At 45.1% G+C, this 19,605-nt stretch overlaps 1 protein-coding gene across 4 annotated transcripts in view; it reads right to left on the bottom strand.

Moving 5' to 3' along the window:
- The window catches only part of npas3 (neuronal PAS domain protein 3), a 1,941,601-nt gene that overhangs the window by 321,277 nt on the left and 1,600,719 nt on the right, over positions 1-19,605 (bottom strand). For all 4 annotated transcript variants that reach the window (XM_072488507.1, XM_072488525.1, XM_072488517.1 and 1 more), the window contains exon 6: positions 2,008-2,182. In XM_072488507.1, the coding sequence (XP_072344608.1) occupies positions 2,008-2,182 (175 nt within the window). The remainder of the gene's footprint in view (positions 1-2,007; positions 2,183-19,605) is intronic.

Below are 19,605 nucleotides of genomic sequence, written 5' to 3'. Positions count from 1 at the left end.
AATGACGAGTGTTGATCCTGGTGGGTGTTGTTAAATTGATGCATATAAAAACATTTAATTACGTGCCCATGAACCAACATACACATGACACTTTGGCTAGATTTTAGAATTCCTCCTCCATCTTCTGTTGACCAGTGTAGAATACGAGGTATGGGAAATCTCACCCTGCAATTTCACCTTATGCAATGAAATATTAATATGACTGAGAACAGAATTAAATAAGGAAATATTTCCTGGAAAATGTGCACATTTTAATTGACTTCATTTATGCTTTGTGCTTGTTAAAGTAATGGCCATTCAAGCGAGAGCCGATGCCTGGGTACTGTACCTTGGAATTGGAGATTGTCTGATAGCTTGAACACTGATGCAGATATTTGTGCAGTCCTTTAATACAGCAGACTATCTTCAATTCCACAGTACTGTACACATGAAGGTTTACTGTTACTTTTTGATCACTTTATGAATATTGAAGAAATACACAATATCAAGATGGAAAAAAATTAACAGTTTCTTATTCCTGCACCGCAGCAATTTGAATACCAGGCAAGCTTTAAAATGTAGCAGGTTCAGCATTTGCCATGTTTCTCATAGTGGTCACCGTCAATTTATTACTTTTGTTAAAATAATGCATCTTTTGTTAAAATATTTTAATTTTTTTCATGCAAACACTGAGTGCCATTGAGTTTGTTTGAGCAGCTGGGAAGCAAATTTATATTGTTCTGCTGTTCCAACAGAGTTATTTTCAAGCAGTTTTAATTGTTCAGATGTATCCAGAAAGAAAGATTTTAATTAATATTTTGTGGTCAATCAGAAAGGTGCATTAACAAAGGAATCCTTGCACACGCACATACATATATCCTTGACAACATATAGGTGGAGAATACCTAATAAATGTTGTCTAATATACAGTATGCTTGAAGTTGGAGATAGAATCCCAGAGTTGATTTGTATTAGCAGTGCAGTACAAGAAAATGAATGCTATATTGAATTTTCCATGCCTTCTTAGTACAATAATGATTTCCCAAGTAAGCAAACAGATCTTACACTCTTAATCAGACCACTCATTAAATTCTCTCCCTCCTTCTCCAGAGCAAATTCACTTTTTAAACTGCTCCTGCTCATCCACTCCGGGTCATAAGAATATGAAATATCTACTTTAAAAAAAGTACAAAAAAGACAAAACCACAAATGTGGAACTTCAATTAATTTAAAGCCCCAATCAGTAAAGAATAAATCCTTAGCAGATCTAATTACCAGAGCTCTCAGAAGACCTCGGCAGACCAGCCAATCTTCCTGCTGTTTGAACAGCTTGATGAACTAAGGGACTGATGGATATCAAATCATTTTGTTTAATTTATAAATGGATTTTTCCCTAATACTTAAATTATCATCAGTACAACACCATCAAAATGGGAACATCCTGAATGCAAAGTCTGCAAGCAGTCTGGAAAGAATCCCAATGAGCAATGTTGCTTCACTTCATTCCCTCATGGTTCATCTAATTAAACAGCGAGGAGTGAGGTGGGGGCGAGTCTGTTTAAAATTATTGCACACATTGCTTTTGTTCATTCAAAGTTGTATCCCTAGCTGGTGTACTGCAGGTTGCATAAAAGATTGTACTCCAAAATAAAAAATGAAAAAGGACAGCTTCCAATAATTAAAAAGGACTATTTTAAAAGTTGCAGTGCTAAACATGAGTGACACAAATTACAGACAATATTTCAGTATGAAAAATAGGATGGACTCAAAGTAATATCTGAATTTCCTAAATTGTTACTAGTACAGTTTTTATACAATTAACTTAGATCAATTTATTTCTGACTTTTTCCAGTTTAATTAAATATTTATTGCCCAATCAGTTCTGAACATTTCAACAGTAATATTATATGGAATCTTAACTATTGCTCAAACTATGTTTCCCTCTAGTCTTCACATCAGTAAATAGAGCTCAATCATTTCACAAAGGTTTTGCCCTCAACCCTGCCCTTTTCTGCTTGAAATTCCCACCTGACTCAGGGGTCTCAGATTGTGAGGACGAAGATGCTGAGCTGGCTCCATCCTCTGCGGTACCCTGTGAGAGAATGCCTCGCCCTGGGGGAAGTTTCATGCCCAGCTGCTCTGCCATCTCCACATGGTCTCCAGGGTGGACATAATCAAACATACTGCTGCCTGTCAGTTCCACCTGAGGGGGCAGAAGTTAAAGTCTAACATCAGCATTCACTTTTCAATCAAATCCACAATACTTAGAAAATAATGGCTATTAGTTGCTACCTTAGAGTTGCTGATGCTATGATGGAATATGTTTTGCTGACTGTATATTAACCCAGAACCTTTGTGATCACATTCAAACACTTTTTGTTAAAATACATTTTTATTCATTTAATAAACTAATAATATCCCAGAAGCAAAGTTCAAAAAATGGATTAACATACAAGTTCTCCTTGGTTACATTAATTCTATGTAAATGTATTCCTCACAATTTATTTTCCATTCTAAAAAATGACATGAACACAAACCTTATTAGTGCCTTTTATAGAGAGAGTAATTTAGGAGATTTAAATTAGTTTATTATGAAGCATCATTCATCAGTACAAATTAGTGCTGATATTCTTCATTTAAGAGCACCACATTCATCAGTTAACCAGATAAGCTATTTTCAAGTTCTGGTTGAAAGGTTTATCTTGGGTAACAAATGGTAAATTAGATCAGTCAGTCAATTTTCAGACCATTCCAGCCGTTCTCACCAACGGAACCGATGGCTAAACCCTGCTGCAGGTTTCCCAGCAGCTGGGCATGGATTCAATGGGAAATTCCATTGACAGGATTCAATGGGAAATTCCGGGACCAGAAGATCCCATTGCCAGACAACAGCGGGTCACCTCCCACTATCGTGAAACACCCCACCGGGGATATGGAAAATCCCCCCCCCCCCCGCAATGTAAATTGTATTAACTTGGTTCTCAACTTCATTTTTTAAAGCAAGCGTATTGCTGCTTTTCAATTGGCTACTGTAACATAGCTTGTGTATTATAAACTTCCAATTTGCAGCAAACATAATTTTGACAACATCTTTGTATACATGCTTCCACATATGAAAGTCATTTTAGTAAACAGCTATTACATTTTTTTTACAGTAAATATCCCAGGAGACCAATGCCTGATAATCTTTTCATTAATCTGCTTTTCTGCATCATAACGGTAGACATATTCTAAATATGTTGTGGGTCACAAAGCATTTTTAGAGAAAGGATGGATAAAACATTCATGTCCTGAAATGTGAGATATTTATTATCAAGAATGAGGGTTACCAACCATTAGAGATTGCGCATTCACTAGCCTTAAATTAACAGTTGCTGATGATGAGGTAATGTCACTAGGCTAGCAATCCAGAGCCCAGGCTAATGCTCTGGGGATATAGGTTCAAATCCCAGCACATAACTGGTTGAATTTAAATTCAACGAATAAATCTAGAATTAAAAGCCAGTCCCAGCAATGGTGACCATGAAACCATTGTTGATTGTTGCAAAAACCTATTCACTAATGGTTCACTAATGTACTTTCGGGAAGGAAATCTGGCCGACATGTGATTGTAGACCCACTGAAAGATAATTGACCTCTGGATCAGAGCTAACTGATCCCACAACCAACGGATCAGATGTAAGCTCTGCAGTCCTGCTACATCCAGTTGTGAATGGTGGTGGCCAATGGAACAACTAACTGGAGTCAAGCCTCCATCCTCAATGATGGGGGAGACCAGCACAACAATGTAAAAGACAAGGTGCATTTGCAACCATCTTCATACAGAAATGCCGAGTGGATGATCGATAGATCATAGATCATAGAATTTACAGTGCAGAATGAGGCCATGAGGCCCATCGGGTCTGCAGCAGCTCTTGGAAAGAGCACCCTACCCAAGGTCAACACCTCCACCCTATCCCCATAACCCAGTAACCCCTCCCAACACTAAGGGCAATTTTGGACACTAAGGGCAATTTATCATGGCCAATCCACCTAACCTGCACATCTTTGGACTGTGGGAGGAAACCGGAGCACCCGGAGGAAACCCACGCACACACGGGGAGGATGTGCACACTCCACACAGACAGTGACCCAAGCCGGAATCGAATCTGGGACCCTGGAGCTGTGAGGCAATTGTGCTATCCACAATGCTACCGTGCTGCCCTTTTTCTTAATAATTTTAGTAGGTCAGAACGCTGGCTTCTAATCCATCTTGGCCTCCTCCAGTCTTCAGTCAATTCAATTCACTCATCTATTGATATCATGATTTCATGATATCAAGAAACAGCTGAAGGCACTGGATACTGCAACGGCCACGAGCCAGACAACATTCCAAATATAGAACTGAAGACTTGTGCTCCAGAACTTACCACATCCCTAGCCAAGCTGTTCTAGTACATTTACTCGGCAATATGGAAAATTGCCGAGGGATGTCCTGTCCACAGTAAGCAAGACAAATACAACCTAACTAATTATCGTCACATCAATCCACTCTCAATCATCAGAAAAGTGGAAGTTGTCATTGACAGTACTATCAAGTGGCACTTCCTCAGTAATATCCTGCACACTGATGCTCAACTTGGGTTTTGCCACGACAATCAGCTCTTGACCTCTGTACAGCCTTGGTTAAAGTATGGGGAAATGAGCTGGGGCGTCATTCTCTGACCCCCCGCCGGGTCGGAGAATGGCCGTTGGCCGCCGTGAATCCCGCCCCCGCCCCCGCCGAAGTCTCCGGTACCGGAGATTGGGCGGGGGCGGGAATCGGGCCGCGCCGGTTGGCGGGACCCCCCCCGCTCAATTCTCCGGCCCGGATGGGCCGAAGTCCCGCCCAGAAATTGCCTGTCCCGCCGGCGTAAATCAAAGCTGGTATTTACCGGCGGGACCAGGCAGCGTGGGCGGGCTCTGGGGTCCTGGGGGGGGCGCGGGCCGATCTGACCCCGGGGGGTGCCCCCACGGTGGCCTGGCCCGCGATGGGGGCCCACCGATCCGCGGGCGGGCCTGTGCCGTGGGGGCACTCTTTCCCTTCCGCCTCCGCCACGGCCTCCACCATGGCGGAGGCGGAAGAGACTCTCCCCACTGCGCATGCGCGGGAAACTGTTGGCGGCCGCTGATGCTCCCGCGCATGCGCCGCATTTCCGCGCCAGCTGGCGGGGCACCAAACGCCATTTACGCCAGCTGGCGGGGCAACAAACGCCATTTCCGCCAGCTGGCGGGGCGGAAATCCCTCCGGCGCCGGCCTAGCCCCTCAATGTTGGGGCTCAGCCCCCAAAGATGCGGAGCATTCCGCACCTTTGGGCCGGCGCGATGCCCGTCTGATTGGCGCCGTTTTTGGCGCCAGTCGGCGGACATCGCGCCGTTGGGGGAGAATTTCGCCCCTGAACTCTAAAAGTGAGGTGAGAGTGAGTGCACTTCACATCACGTCAGCATTTTACCGAGTGCGGATCAAGGAGCGTTAGCAATACTGGAGTCAATGGGAGTCAGGGGGATAATTCTCCACATGGTTGGAGTCAAACCACACAAAGGTAGATGGTAATATAGACTTGAAACATTAATTCTTGTTTTTCTTTCCACAGATGCTGCCAGACCTGGTGAGTTTATCCAGTATTTTCTGCTTCTATTTCAAGAAGGAAGATGGTTATGGTTGATGGAGGTCACAGTTCCAAGATGTCACTGCAAGAGTTCCTCAAAATAACGTCCTAGGTCCAACAATCTTCAGCTACTATATCAATGACCCTCCCTGCTTCATAAGGTCAGAAATGGGGGTGTTCGTTGATGATAGCACAATGTTTAGCACCATTTGCAACATCTCAGATACTGAAGCAGTCTGTGTCCATTTGCAGCAAGATCTGGACAGGATTCAGGCCGAGGCTGATCAGTGACAAGTTACATTTGTGCTACAAAAGTTCCAGGCATGAATTTAACCAAGAGAGAATTCAACTATCTCCCCATGATATTTAGTGGAATTGCCATCAATGAATGCCCAATTTTCAATAAGCTGTGTGTTACCAGAAACCAGAAAGTGAACTGGACCAGCCATCTGTGGCTAGAAGTGCAGGTCAGATAAAAGCAAATTACTGTGATGCTGGAATCTGAAACATAAACAGAAAATACTAGACAATCTCAGCAGGTCTGACAACATCTGTGGCGAGAAAGGGGAGCTAACGTTTTGAGAGAAAGGGGAGCTAACGTTTTGAGAGAAAGGGGAGGTAATGTTTTGAGAGAAAGGGGAGGTAATGTTTTGAGTCTGGATGATTCTTTGTCAAAGCTGGAGAGAACTAGAAATAGGGTCCGATTTATACTCTAGTGGGGGGGTGGAGTGGTGGGGCTGGATAGGGGGCAGTGATAGGTGGCGATTGACAAAGATGCTGAGGACAGAAGACAAAAGGAATATAAATGGGTGTAATTATGGCTACGAAGGGTAGATTAGAATGTGTGAATGGCAGAATAAAGATGAGCAGTGTGTCAAAGGGCAACTAGGAACAGATGGCCCAAGTGGAGTGGTAAGGGAAAAACAGATCAATGGAAGAAACAAAAATAAATTGATAGAAATAAAAATGAGATCTGAAGTTGTTGAACTCAGTGTTAAGTCCGGAAGGACAGGTCAGAGATTGGGAATTCAGTGGTGAGTACTCACCTCCTGACTCCCCAAAGCCTGTCCACTATCTACAAGGCACAATTCAGAATTCTGCCTCTATACCCAGGCAGCTGAGTAGTGATGTCTTCTATGAGGACGGTCTCCTTGCTGTCTCTGCTGGCTCTGATCATCCTGTGCTTGCACCTCTGCGCATGGGAGATGCCTGCGATCAACAGACCTCCTCACTCTTTGTTCCCTCTCTTTCTCCTCAGAGGTGGTGCTTCCTGCCGAACAGAAAATAGCCACCTGCAGGTTGGCAAATGAGGCTCATCTGTATGCAAAGGCTGACAGACCCAATGCTCCAGTACCAGGTGTTACGTTTGCTGGGTAAGTGCATGGTTCCTTCCAGCCCCACGTGCCCCAGAGTCACAACAGAAGCAAATGAACCAATAATTCTTTGGCCCTTAGCTGACCAATAATTAAAATCACTAGGTTTGTAAGTTGAAACACAATTACTGTTTATAACAAGAATGATGATGAATTTTGCAGTAAACATAACTGGATAATGACAACTAAACCTATTACCCCCCCTTTAACTGTCCCACAGTGAGGGGGAAAGGGTAAAAATAATAAGGATGAAGATCAAAAGATAAGAGTCCTTGCTTCAAATGGTTGTTTTTTTAAAGCACACTTTCCTCACAACATGCTCATAGATTACAGTCTATGGTTTACAGCTGGTAATGGTCTTCTTTGCAGAGTCATTCATTCAGGTTAAAACACTTTCAGGTTAGAAAACTGGCAGCAGGCTTTCTGGAGAGACACTTTATTTCTTATCAAACTGGGCCTTCAGCTCAAGGTTCACATTCAGATCTATATCTTTCTGTATAGACACTTTATTTTACATCAAACCTTGCCTTCAGCTCTTGGTTTGACTTCTCAAGAGAATGGCACCTAGTCTTGCTGGAGAGTCAGCTCTCACAGTGGCCTTCTGAAGTTAGTTTAGCTGGATCTTTTGGGAGTTAATTGGAACCCTTCATCTAAGCTGCCGAATCAAAAGTGAAACCAAACTGGAACCTCGTGACTCTAAAACATGCTAGTGGGATCAGATCCAATCACCAACTTTTACCGGGCAGTGCACAGCCCTTTGGTCCAATTCATTGGTGACCAGCCAATCAATCAAACCGAGTCATCCTTGACGCCAGCCAATCACCAATCTGAAACAGCACAGCCTTCTGGATCCTTCTGCTTGAGTTAAAGGCACAGGCTGCTTTGCTTTAACGTCACAGGTCTATTAAACATCAATGGATCAAAAATGTAACAACAAAAATAAAAGAAAGTTGAAATAAGGGAATAAACAGGAAGGGCCCTTACATACCTCCCCCTAAAAGAATGAAACTTCAGGGCACGGACGTTTCATTATGTGGTATGCATGACAGAAATCGCAAACACACATCAATCCAATCCATCCCCAGTATACCATGTCTCTTCCTGGTTTTCACATTGGTAACTAGTCAGCCTTTAAACGCTTGACAAAGCATCTGCAATCACGTTATCCTTTCTGGGAATATGTATAATTTTAACATTGAACAGTTGTAATAATTGTGTTCTGGGTTTTTAATTTCTTTATAAATGTAACTGGATTATGCTCTGGGAAAATCCGGGGCAATCAGAAACCGGTTCGTCCTTCAAAACCGCCGTTGATCTCCCAAACTCTACTTACCGTTCAGTGTACCACAGCGGTTTCACTTGTCTCTGCTACATGTCCAACATGCACTGTATTTCAGTCTCTAGCTGAGCCAGTTTCCGTGGTTTTAGTTGAGACGGGTGGGGCTTTATTAGTTCAGAGTTTCTTATGTCTGCATCATGTGCTATCTGCAGTACTTCTCTCAGATTCTCTGTAATCGTGGGTGAAGATACAATCTTCACTCCTGCCAAATCATTCCCCAAAAGCAGGTCTATTCCTCCCACTGGGAATTATTTAACCGCTCCGATATCTACTGGATCTGACAATAAATTACACTCCAAATATACTTTATACAATGGAACTGGGATCTAATACTTCAGCTTTCATTGAGCTCAGTGGAGGGAATATCAAATCCTTTTCCTGTACGAGAGTTTGAACAGCCCCCATGTCCCTCAAAATAGTTATGGGTTTGGCTATCTCAGTTGAGGAAAATGGGGTGACCTTCCCCTTCAACACAACCATGGTAGCACAGTGGTTAGCACTGTTGCTTCACAGCACCAGGGTCCCAGGTTCGATTCCCGGCTTGGGTCACTGTGCAAACTCTGCATGTTCTCAGTGTCTGCATGGGTTTCCTCCGGGTGATCCGGTTTCCTCCCACATGTCCCGAAAGACGTGCTGTTACGTAATTTAGACATTCTGAATTCTCCCTCCGTGAACCTGAACAGGCACCAGAATGTGGTGACTAGGGGTTTTCACAGTATCCTCATTGCAGTGTTCATGTAAGCCTACTTGTGACATTAATATTATGTATTTTTTTAAAACGTCATATCTCTCATCTACCTCATCCCTCACACCTGCTCCCAAAGCAGTGTTTACCTCAGGCCTCCAAAGTCCAGTTAAAGCTACCATCTGCCCTGTAATATTCTCCACTTCAGCTTCCTTTTCCGAATCCTCCTTATAACCTCCCACAGGTTTTCCTCGCAATTTCCAACATGCTGAACAAACGTGTCTCACCTTGTTGCAATGGCAACACCTAGGCTTCCGAGTCTTACCTTCACCCTCAGTACCTTTCTTCCTGGTCTGAGGAGAAGATCTTGGAGCATTCACAACTATCCAATCCTTACCTTGGCTATCTGCCTTCCTTTCACTCTCCGACTAACCTATCATTTTCTAAATTATGGGGCTGATGGAACAATGGTTTAAAGTTATGGATTAGCTCATAATCATTCCATAATTGCTTTCTGCCTAGCAGTCTTCACCCTCTGGTCTTCAACTTGGGCTCTTTTTATAGGAGGTAGGGAATTCTTAAATTCCTCCAAGAGAATGACCTCTCTTAGAGCCACTTAGGTAGTTTCAACTCCCAATGATCCTACTCATCTATCAAAATTGTTCTACTTAATCTTTTCAAATTCTGCACAAGTCTGTCCCAGCTGTCCCCTGAAATTCCCGATATGCTTCAGGGACCAATCATATGCATCCAGAATAGCCTTTTTTACCACATCATAATTCTTAGACTCCCGCTCTGACAGGGAAGCATAAACTTCCTGTGCCTGTCCCATCAGTTTACTCTGCATGGGGAATGTCCACTTTGCTCTTGGCACTCCATTTGGGTGCTGTTCTCTCAAAAGTCCTAAAAAATGTTTCTACCTCCTTATCTTCATAATTTGGGAGGTCCAGTATAAATTTAAACTTATCGACACTGGTTTCTGCCCTTGGATTAAGTGCCCCTCTACTTTCTGGCAGCTTCCCACTCATTTCCAGTGCCTTAAGCTGGAATGCTCTTTCTTTCTCCTCCCTCTTTTTAGAACTGTAGAATTTCTGCAGTGCAGAAGGAGGTCATTCGACCCATCAAGTCTGCACGAAGCCTCTGAAAGAGCACGCTACCTAAGCCCACTCCCCCACCCTATTCCCATAACCCCACCTAACCTGCACATCTTTGGACTGTGGATGGTAACTGGAGCATCCGGAGGAAACTCACACAGACACAGGGAGAATGTGCAAACTCCACACAGTCACCCAAGGCCGGAATGGAACCCTTGCGCTGAGAGATAGCAGTGCTATTTTTTCCTCTCTCGCATTTTTTCCTTTCCTCGCTCTCTTTTTCTTTCTCCTCTCTCATCCTTTTTCCTCTCTCTAATTCTAACCTCCTCATTTCCTACTCCATTTCTTTTGCTCTGTCTTTCTGCCTCAGCTCCATTTATTTCTGCTGCATTTCCAATTGTTTGATTTGTAGCTGGATTTTGAGCCAATTCTACTGATTGTTGCCCTTACCCAGGATGTGTTTCTGTCAATTCTTTCAAATTCAAATGTTGAGCAATCATGTCAATTATCTCCACCTTCTTAGCTCCAGCCAGTGCCTCTATCTCTGATGCATCTACCAATTCGACTAGCTTGTCTTTGCAAAGCTCTTTTAAATAAACCAGGGAAAAGTTTTCCACCTTAAGAAAACTTTGAACAGCTACCAGAGCCATTCTGTTATATCACTACAAACCTGGTGTCGCTTTCAATTTACACTGTAACCCATATCCACTGACTACTATTCCAAGAATCCGGGAGGAACCCCCAAATTATGTTACGCCAGCCGGGCATGTGCATGCTCAATTCCAGCTCCACGTGCCTGGGAGTCACAACACAAGTGAATTAACCAATAATTCTTATAAAAATTCCCAACGTTTTGGGACTTTAGCTGTCCAATAATTACAGTCACCAGGTTTGTAAGTTGAAGTAATTACTGTTATTTATGACAAGAATGATGATGAAATATGCAATAAACACAACTGGAAAATGACAAACTAACCTCCCTTTAACTGTCTCACCCTCTACCCACACACACAAGACAAACAAGCACAGAGGGGGGAGGGGGGAGAAAATAATAAGGACAACGCTGAAGAGATAAAAGTCCTTGCTTCAAATGGTGGTTCTTTAGCACACTTTCCTCACAACATGCTTGTAGCCTCTCATTTACAGCTGATATTGTTCTTTGCAGAATCATTCATTCAGGTTAGAAAATGTAGTACTCAATAGCAGCAGGCTTTCCGGAAATTCGCTCTATATCTTATCAGGCTGGGCCTTCAGCTCAAGGTTCACAGGCCTAAATCTTTCTGTATAGACGCTTTATTTTACATCAAACCTTGCCTTCAGCTCATGGCTTGACTTTAAGCCTCTGCAGTCCCGAGAGAACGAAACCCAGACTTGCTGGAGAAAGAGTCAGCCCTCACAGTGGTCCTCTGAAGAGAGTTTAGCTGGATCTTTTAGCTGTGTCCATTAAACATCCATGTATCAAAAAGGAAACAATAATAAAAGAAAGAGGAAATAAGGGAATAAACAGGAATAAAAAGGAACAAACAGGAAGGGCCCTTACACAGGGGACAGAAATGATCTATGAGCTCCTCACTGCGATGAACCCAACACAGAAAACACTATCAACACTCCAAACACCACCTCACCTCACTCCAAGAGACTCCTCAGTCAGCGTTTGCACCATGCCCCTTTATCCCACCTTTCATAAAAAAGATTAAATTTGGTTGGTCCGTGTGAACGTTTTGCCCATTTAATGGGCTTAAAATTGCACGGGCAACATAAAATTCTGGTCAATTGGGGTTTTAATCCCTTGGCCTAACTTCATTATTGTCGGTATGCGTGCCGCCAATCCATGCCTACACCCGCTGACCAAAATATCCTGTGAGTGTGCAATGAAGTCAGGATGTGAGCCCAATGTCATCACATGCTGTTTCATTCTCTTCTGGATCGGGTATGGAACTGCCCTGTCAAAATACAATTCTACCTGAGATACCCCATAGAAATGCAATGATTCATGGTTGCTACACGATATTAGTATGTGCTACAAACACATTTATGGTAATTGCAGTTTGTGGAAAACCTGGAAATTAGGATGTTGCATTCAAAGTCAATCGGTAGAGGTTTCCAGGTAACTGGAAGAATTCTTAGCATGGAGGACAGCGAGGATGATTTCGGTAAATGTCTGTTGCAGGTAGATGGTGGGTGTCCATATCTAACAAGATTCTTTGCCAACAATAGCAAGCATCAGAATTTCAAAACAATTTTAGTAGGTTTTCATTGCTAACCATTATACAGCAGCTTCACTAGTTAGATGAAAAATAATAGCAAAACTGTTGCTGGGAGATTAATTGATTTGCAGGGACCAGACTAAAATCCAAATTTCCATTATGTACCCATGTCTGTAGAAGAGCATTTGAGAAGTCATTTACAATCTTTTATTTTGTAGTTGTAAATCTACAAGGTGCAAGCATTACAAACAATCACTGTTACCGATTTTAAAACTGCCCTATTATTTCAGCCACAAAAACCTAACATATGTGCACATTACAATTACAGCATCAAGACATCTTTCAGCTTAATCCTTTGTGGATTAGTCAAATCTTTTCACATCTCCCCAGTTTTGCAAATTGTGTTTTGTCCGCGAGACTGCAATCCGCCAGAGTTTAATAATTTAATAGCACAAGCAAAACTGCCATCCGTTAGCTAAAAGCACAGGAAACTGTCACTTTCACAGCACTAAGACACGATTTGGATTTCAGTAATGTCTAGTAAAATGCTGCATTGAATGATTACAAAATCCTTTCTGTCTTTGACTGTCTTAGTTACCCATAACACAAACAAGACAGATCAGACGAAGAACAAAGACAAATATCTTTGTGGATGCTTCAGAAGAAAACATTTTTCCTGTATGTCTACTTACTTTAGCATAATAATACTTTTCAAAAAATTGAAAGCATCGCTCTTGTAAGAAAATAGGAAAACATACAACAAAAATTGTATTTTTTATTCGTAAACAGTTTCTAATTTAATATTAGACAAGAAAATGTGTAGTAAATGGTATGGGTTACTTTGGCAGCTAAACTTATTTTATTCAAACTGATTTATACATATAATAGGGAGAAATGTTAATATAGCAGGGGGAGAAATTTGTGTGCGTATTGATGTTTCAAGGTAATGTCCTGCAGTGCTCTCTGCCCCCTAGGACCCAACGTCAACTGCAAATAGTCACATGCCATCACAAGAAAAATATTAAAAGCTTAGAGGGAGAAAAATAAACTTACAGATCAAACTAACTGAAGATATGATGTGGAGATGCCAGCGTTGGACTGGGGTGAGGACAGTAAGAAGTCTTACAACACCAGGTTAAAGTCCAACAGGTTTGTTTCAAACACTAGCTTTCGGAGCACTGCTCCTTCCTCAGGTGAATGAAGAGGTGTGATCCAAAAACATATATAGATACAAGTTTCTCCAGCTTCCACCCTAAACACATTAAAGAAGCCATCCCCTATGGACAAGCCCTCCGTATACACAGGATCTGCTCAGACGAGGAGGAGCATAACAGACATCTACAGACAGTGAAAGATGCCCCCGTATGAACGGGATATGGTGCTCGACTCATTGATCGGCAGTTCCAACGTGCCACAGCAGAAAACCGCACCGACCTCCTCAGAAGACAAACACAGGACACAACCAACAGAATACCCTTCGTCGTCCAGTACTTTCCCGGAGCAGAGAAACTACGACATCTTCTTCGCAGCCTTCAACACGTCATCGATGAAGATGAACATCTTGCCAAGGTCATCCCCACACCCCCACTACTGGCCTTCAAAAACCGTGCAACCTCAAACAAACCATTGTTTGCAGCAAACTACCCAGCCTTCAGAACAGCGACCATGACACCACACAACCCTGCCATGGTAATCTCTGCAAGATGTGCCAGATCATCGACATGGATACCACCATTACACGTGAGAACACCACGTAATCATGTGACTCGGCCAACGTTGTCTACCTCATACGCTGTAGGAAAGGATGTCCCGAAGCGTGGTACATTGGCGAGACCATGCAGACGCTGCGACAATGAATGAACGGACATCGCGCGACAATCACCAGGCAGGAATGTTCCCTTCCAGTCAGGGAACACTTCAGCAGTCAAGGGCATTCAGCCTCTGATCTCCGGGTAAGCGTTCTCCAAGGCGGCCTTCAGGATACGCGACAACGCAGAATCGCCGAGCAGAAACTTATAGCCACATTCTGCACATGAGTGAGGCCTCAACCGGAACCTGGGATTCATGTCACATTACATTCACCCCCCACCTAGGCTTGCGAAATCCTACCAACTGTCCTGGCTTGACACAATTCACACCTCTTTAACCTGTGGTTACTCCTATCTCTGGATCTGTAAACATTTAATTAACTGCAAATGCTCGCATTCTCAGCATTGTCTTGCATCTTTGAATCTGTCTATATATATGTTTCTGGAACATACCTCTTCATTCACCTGAGGAAGGAGCAGTGCTCCGAAAGCTAGTGTTTGAAACAAACCTGTTGGACTTTAACCTGGTGTTGGAAGACTTCTTACTGTAACTGAAGATACTTAGTGGGAAATTCCTCTAATATTAAAATATAATGAAGTGTGTTGCAAAAAGGCGGCATAGTGGTTAGGCCTCAGTGCCAGGGACCTAGGTTCAATTATGGCCTTGGGTGACTGTCTGCGTGGGGTTTGCATATTGGCTGCGTGGGTTTCCTCTGGGTGCTCTGGTTTCTTCCCACAGTCCAAAGCTGTGTAGTTTAGGTGGATTGGCTAAATTGTCTCTTAGTGTCCAAAGATGTGAAGGTTTTGTGGGGTTGCGGGGGAATGGGCCTAGGAAGGGTGCTCTTTCAGAGGGTTGGTGCAGTCTTGATGGCCCGAATGGCTTCCTTCTGCATTGTAGGGATTCTATGAAAAGAACCCTGAAACAAACACAGATGAAATACCCCACTGGATTATAAATTTGAGTGGTCAGTGTCCAGCTTGGTCATAATGTAATGCATCCAACCAGAGACCAGGAAACATTCAAAGGTTGAGTTATGGAAAATATTTAGAGTACATTGTCCATTCAGACTTGAAAAGCAGTGTCCTCATTGAGGTAAAGTAAATAAGATACCAAATAATATAAAAAGTTGCATCTGGGACACTGGGCGGGATTCGGCGAAATGGAGGCAGAGAGACCACACCGTCGCAAACGCCATCGCGTTTTACGACGGCATGAACAGGCCGCTCCCACATTAAATTCTGGCCCCTACAGGGGGCCAGCACGGCGCTGGAGTGGTTCGCGACACTCCAGCTGCCGATCCCGGCGCGAGCTAGGCGCCGGGAGATCCATCATGCGTGGTTGCGCCGGCACCAACGATGACATGCGCAGTGGAGCCGGTGCCAACCAACGCATGCGTGGTAGCCTCGCGGAGTGCTCCGGCCCCTCACCAACATGGCGCCGGGTTTCTGGGGCCGGTCGCGCAAGAAAGTAGGACCGGGGGGGGGGGGGGGGGTGAGAGGCTGGCCCGCCGATCGTGAGCCCCGATCGCGGGCCAGACCCCATCGGAGCCCCCCCCCCCCCCCCGGGAACGGAGCCACCCCCCCCCCCCCAAAGCCTTCGCGACGAGTACCCGCCAGCAGCGACCAGGTGTGGATGGCGCGGACGGGACAAGGCTGTATACGCGCGGCCGCTCGGCCCATCCGGGCAGGAGAATCAGCGGGCCAGCTGCGGCTAGCGACTGGCGCCGCACCAAACGCGCCGGCGCGAACGGCGACGATTCTCTGCACCTTAGAGCATTGCTCGCCGGAGTCGCGGGAAGGATGGCGCGAACGCCGATTCACCCAGCCGGCCCGGCTTCGGAGAATCCCGCCCACTATTTCAAGTTCAATTGCGACAGTGGGATAATTTCAAAGCAGGGAAAGGCAAATTTAGGACTCTCGCAAATAAATTCTTATTTAAATGGGATCAACAAATAGAACTTCAAGGGAGAGTTGTGATGGCTAAAACCTTGCAAATATTTATGTTGGTTGCCAGAATGCCGGGCCGGGGGGGGGGGGGGGGGTGAGTTTTACAGTTCAGGAGAATATGATTGGCTAAATTAGCTTCTGCATTCTTATTTACCTGTAACTTTGCGAGATTAGGATAACAAAATCCTGGAATTTAATCCCCTCCCAAAGGTGAGTTTGGAGTCAAGGAGGGCATTTAATGGAGGGAGAAGTTGGCAGCTGGAGACTCCGCAGTCTTCCCATCTCTGCCCCAATTAAGTCCGAGTGGGAAGGCTAATGGACAAACTTCCAATCGAAGCCCGTATATTAATGACCACTTAAGGGCCTCATGTTTTTGCCACTTCTGGTATTGAACCAGCGGGAGGCGGGGTAGTTGCCACACAGAATGCCAGAAAAGCAAACTGTGGACTCCCATGAGTTTTCCTTACCAAAGGGACATTGTGCCTGATTGCGGCATCTGGCATCAGGAAGGGGGTGAATTGGTGAGAGTCACCTCCTGCCCTTGCTACTGAATCCCTAACTACCCTCTCTCAGAAACTCTCACCTCATGACCTCCATCTTGTTCTCACTCACCTTTGGCCTGAGGTCCCTCGTCAGTCTTGGGCCTCTTGCTCCCACTGACGCTGCCTGCAATGCACAACTGCCAGCCTCTGATTAGCCAGCAGCTCACCACCACTTTTTCAAGGAAAATTAGGGATTAGGCAATAAATTCTGATCTAGCCAGAAATGCCCGCATCCCGTAAATTAATTATTAAAAAAGTGCTCCGGGGGGGGGGGGGGGGCAAGACTTCTGCCCCCAACATTCTTGATCCCGGGAAGGCCCTCGCTGTCCACTTAAGTGCCTTATTTTGATGAGTTTTCCAGAAAAGAGGCAATGTAGGGAACGCAACGACTCTCCAGCCGAGGGGCAAGAACCCCGTCGCCTATAGACCATAGAACATTACAGCGCAGTACAGGCCCTTCGGCCCTCGATGTTGCGCCGACCTGTGAAACCACGCTAAAGCCCATCTACACTATTCCTTTATCGTCCATATGTCTATCCAATGACGATTTGAATGCCCTTAGTGTTGGCGAGTCCACTACTGTTGCAGGCAGGGCATTCCACGCCCTTACTACTCTCTGAGTAAAGAACCTACCTCTGACATCTGTCTTATATCTATCTCCCCTCAATTTAAAGCTATGTTCCCTTGTGCTAGACATCACCGCCTATGTTGAATACTGACACCAGGGGCGCAATTCTCCGTTCCCGCGCCGGTTGGGAGAATCGCCTGGCGCGCCATTTTTCCCCGCGACGCCGGTCCGATGCCCTCCCACGATTCACCCAAGCGGCGAGAACGGCCCCGTCGAGTTCTGCGCGGCGCAGGCCGGAGAATCGCCCGGGACACCCAAAATGGCGATTCTCCGCTACACCCACTATTCTCCGGCCCGGATTGGCCGAGCGGCCTGCCCTAAACGGTGACTTCCCGCCGGCGCCATCCACACATAGTCGCTGCCAGCGGGAACAGCGCGGGAGCGCTGGGGGGGGTGGCCTGTGAGGGGGGTTCTTTCACCGGGGTAGGACTCAAAAGGGGTCTGCCCCGCGATCGGTGCCTACCGATCGGCGGGCCGGTCTCTCTGAAGGAGGACCTCCTTTCCTCCGCGCGACGCAAGATCCATCTGACATCTTCTTGCGGGGTGGCCTTGGGGAGGACGGCAACCACGCATGCGCGGGTGACGCCAGTTATGCGGCGCCAGCCGCGTCATTTATGCGGCGCCGGCCGCGTCATTTACGCGGCGCCGGCCGTGTCATTTACGCGGCACTGCTTTTACACGGCGCCAATGCCCGACGCTGCTTTCGCGACAAGCCCCCCCCGAGTTCCTCGCGGCCCCGCTCCTAGCCCATTTTTGGACCTTGAATTGATCAGAATCGGGGCCGTTTCGCGCCGTCGTGAAACTCGACGGCGTGGGCACTTAGTCGCGGGAGTGGAGAATCGCACCCCAGATCTTTTATTTGAAAATAACCTGAATAATGTTGTTTAAAAATGTGGTAAAAGCACAGTTGAAGGTGGTTTATAGGGCGTGTAGTGATATGCATCACTGTATACACACAAGGGGTTAATGTAAATACACTACAACTAAGTAACCACTAGAGGGAGCACCAGAGATGTCATGACATGCAGACACGCAATCAATGGGTCATTAGAACAGGACACAACCAATGGGTAATCAGGATACCCAGAGGTGGCATTACCACAAGGGGGCACTACACGACCCATATAAAAAGGACAAGGCACACAGGCTCTGCCTCTTCCACCGGCCAGAAACCAAGAGAGCAGGACAGGGTTGATTATCAGCAGCATCACACCCTAGCACATGGTCGAGAGCAAGCTTGTATAGTTAGCAAAATAGACTGAGTTACTAGAGGCAGATTAGTAGAGTGTCGAACTCATTTAAGAGCATTGTTAATCGTTCAATAAATACGTTAAACTTATCTCTGAGTCTGGAGCATCTTTCAGCAGATCCTACATCAAGTGGCAGCTTATGTTACTAGCAATAACATAACACAACAGGACGCACCTCACAGGGGCGAGGATGAACAGACATTTTGAGGGGGTGGAGGATGTTTGGGGGGGGTGCGCAAATCATATTTTGGTCCTGCCCAAAACTGGAAAGTTATTGGAGGGAGGTCTTTAGGGTAATCTCAAAGGTGGTGCACGTGAGACTCGAACCAGGTCCCGTAGAAGCCATATTCGGGGTGTCAGATTGGCCGGAGTTGGATGTGGGTACGGAGGCAGATGTCTTAGGTGGATTCTGTTGGGGTGGAGGTCGGCCTCTCCACCCTGTGCCTCGTCATGGCAGGGGGATCTGCTGAAGTTCTTAACACTCGAGAAAGTGAAGTTCGTCTTGAGGGGGAGGATGGAAGGGTTCTGCAACTCATGGACTTTGTTCATCGTGCATTTTCAAGAATTTGATGACATCGAACATTGTGTGTGTGGGGGGGGGTGGGGTTGGAATATATAAATTAATGATGATTATTTTTCATTCGTGTTTTGTATTGAAAAAGTTGAGAGCTGTTTGACGTTGGGAGGGATGAGGGGATTTTGGGCTAGGGGATTGCCATTGTATTTGTTGTTATGTTATGTTAATTATTTGTTGTTGCAAATATGATGAAAATGTGAAAAAGGAGAATAAAAATATTTTTTAAAGTGGTAAAAGCACAGGTTCACTATTAACCATGCAGCACCTTATCAGCCCATATGAGCTATTTATATTTTACATATTATGGTGCAATTGATGGAAATAGACACCTGCACTTAACTTTGTTGATTAACTTTCATCGGCAGGTTGTGAAGATTTTCTTTATTAAATTTGATTTTCTTACTGAAAAGAGACTCTCAGGAATATGAAAAAATAGCTCAGACTCATTTTAAAATGTAAAACATATCGGCGTACTGTCATTTCAATGAATACAAGACCTAAATGTATTGTGAAATTCAAAAGATAATGCTGAAACTGCCAAGTGCTATC

The sequence above is a fragment of the Scyliorhinus torazame genome, chromosome 2 (genome assembly GCF_047496885.1).
Source record: "Scyliorhinus torazame isolate Kashiwa2021f chromosome 2, sScyTor2.1, whole genome shotgun sequence".
Lineage (NCBI taxonomy): Eukaryota > Metazoa > Chordata > Chondrichthyes > Carcharhiniformes > Scyliorhinidae > Scyliorhinus > Scyliorhinus torazame.
This window is presented reverse-complemented; position numbering and strand designations above follow the sequence as displayed.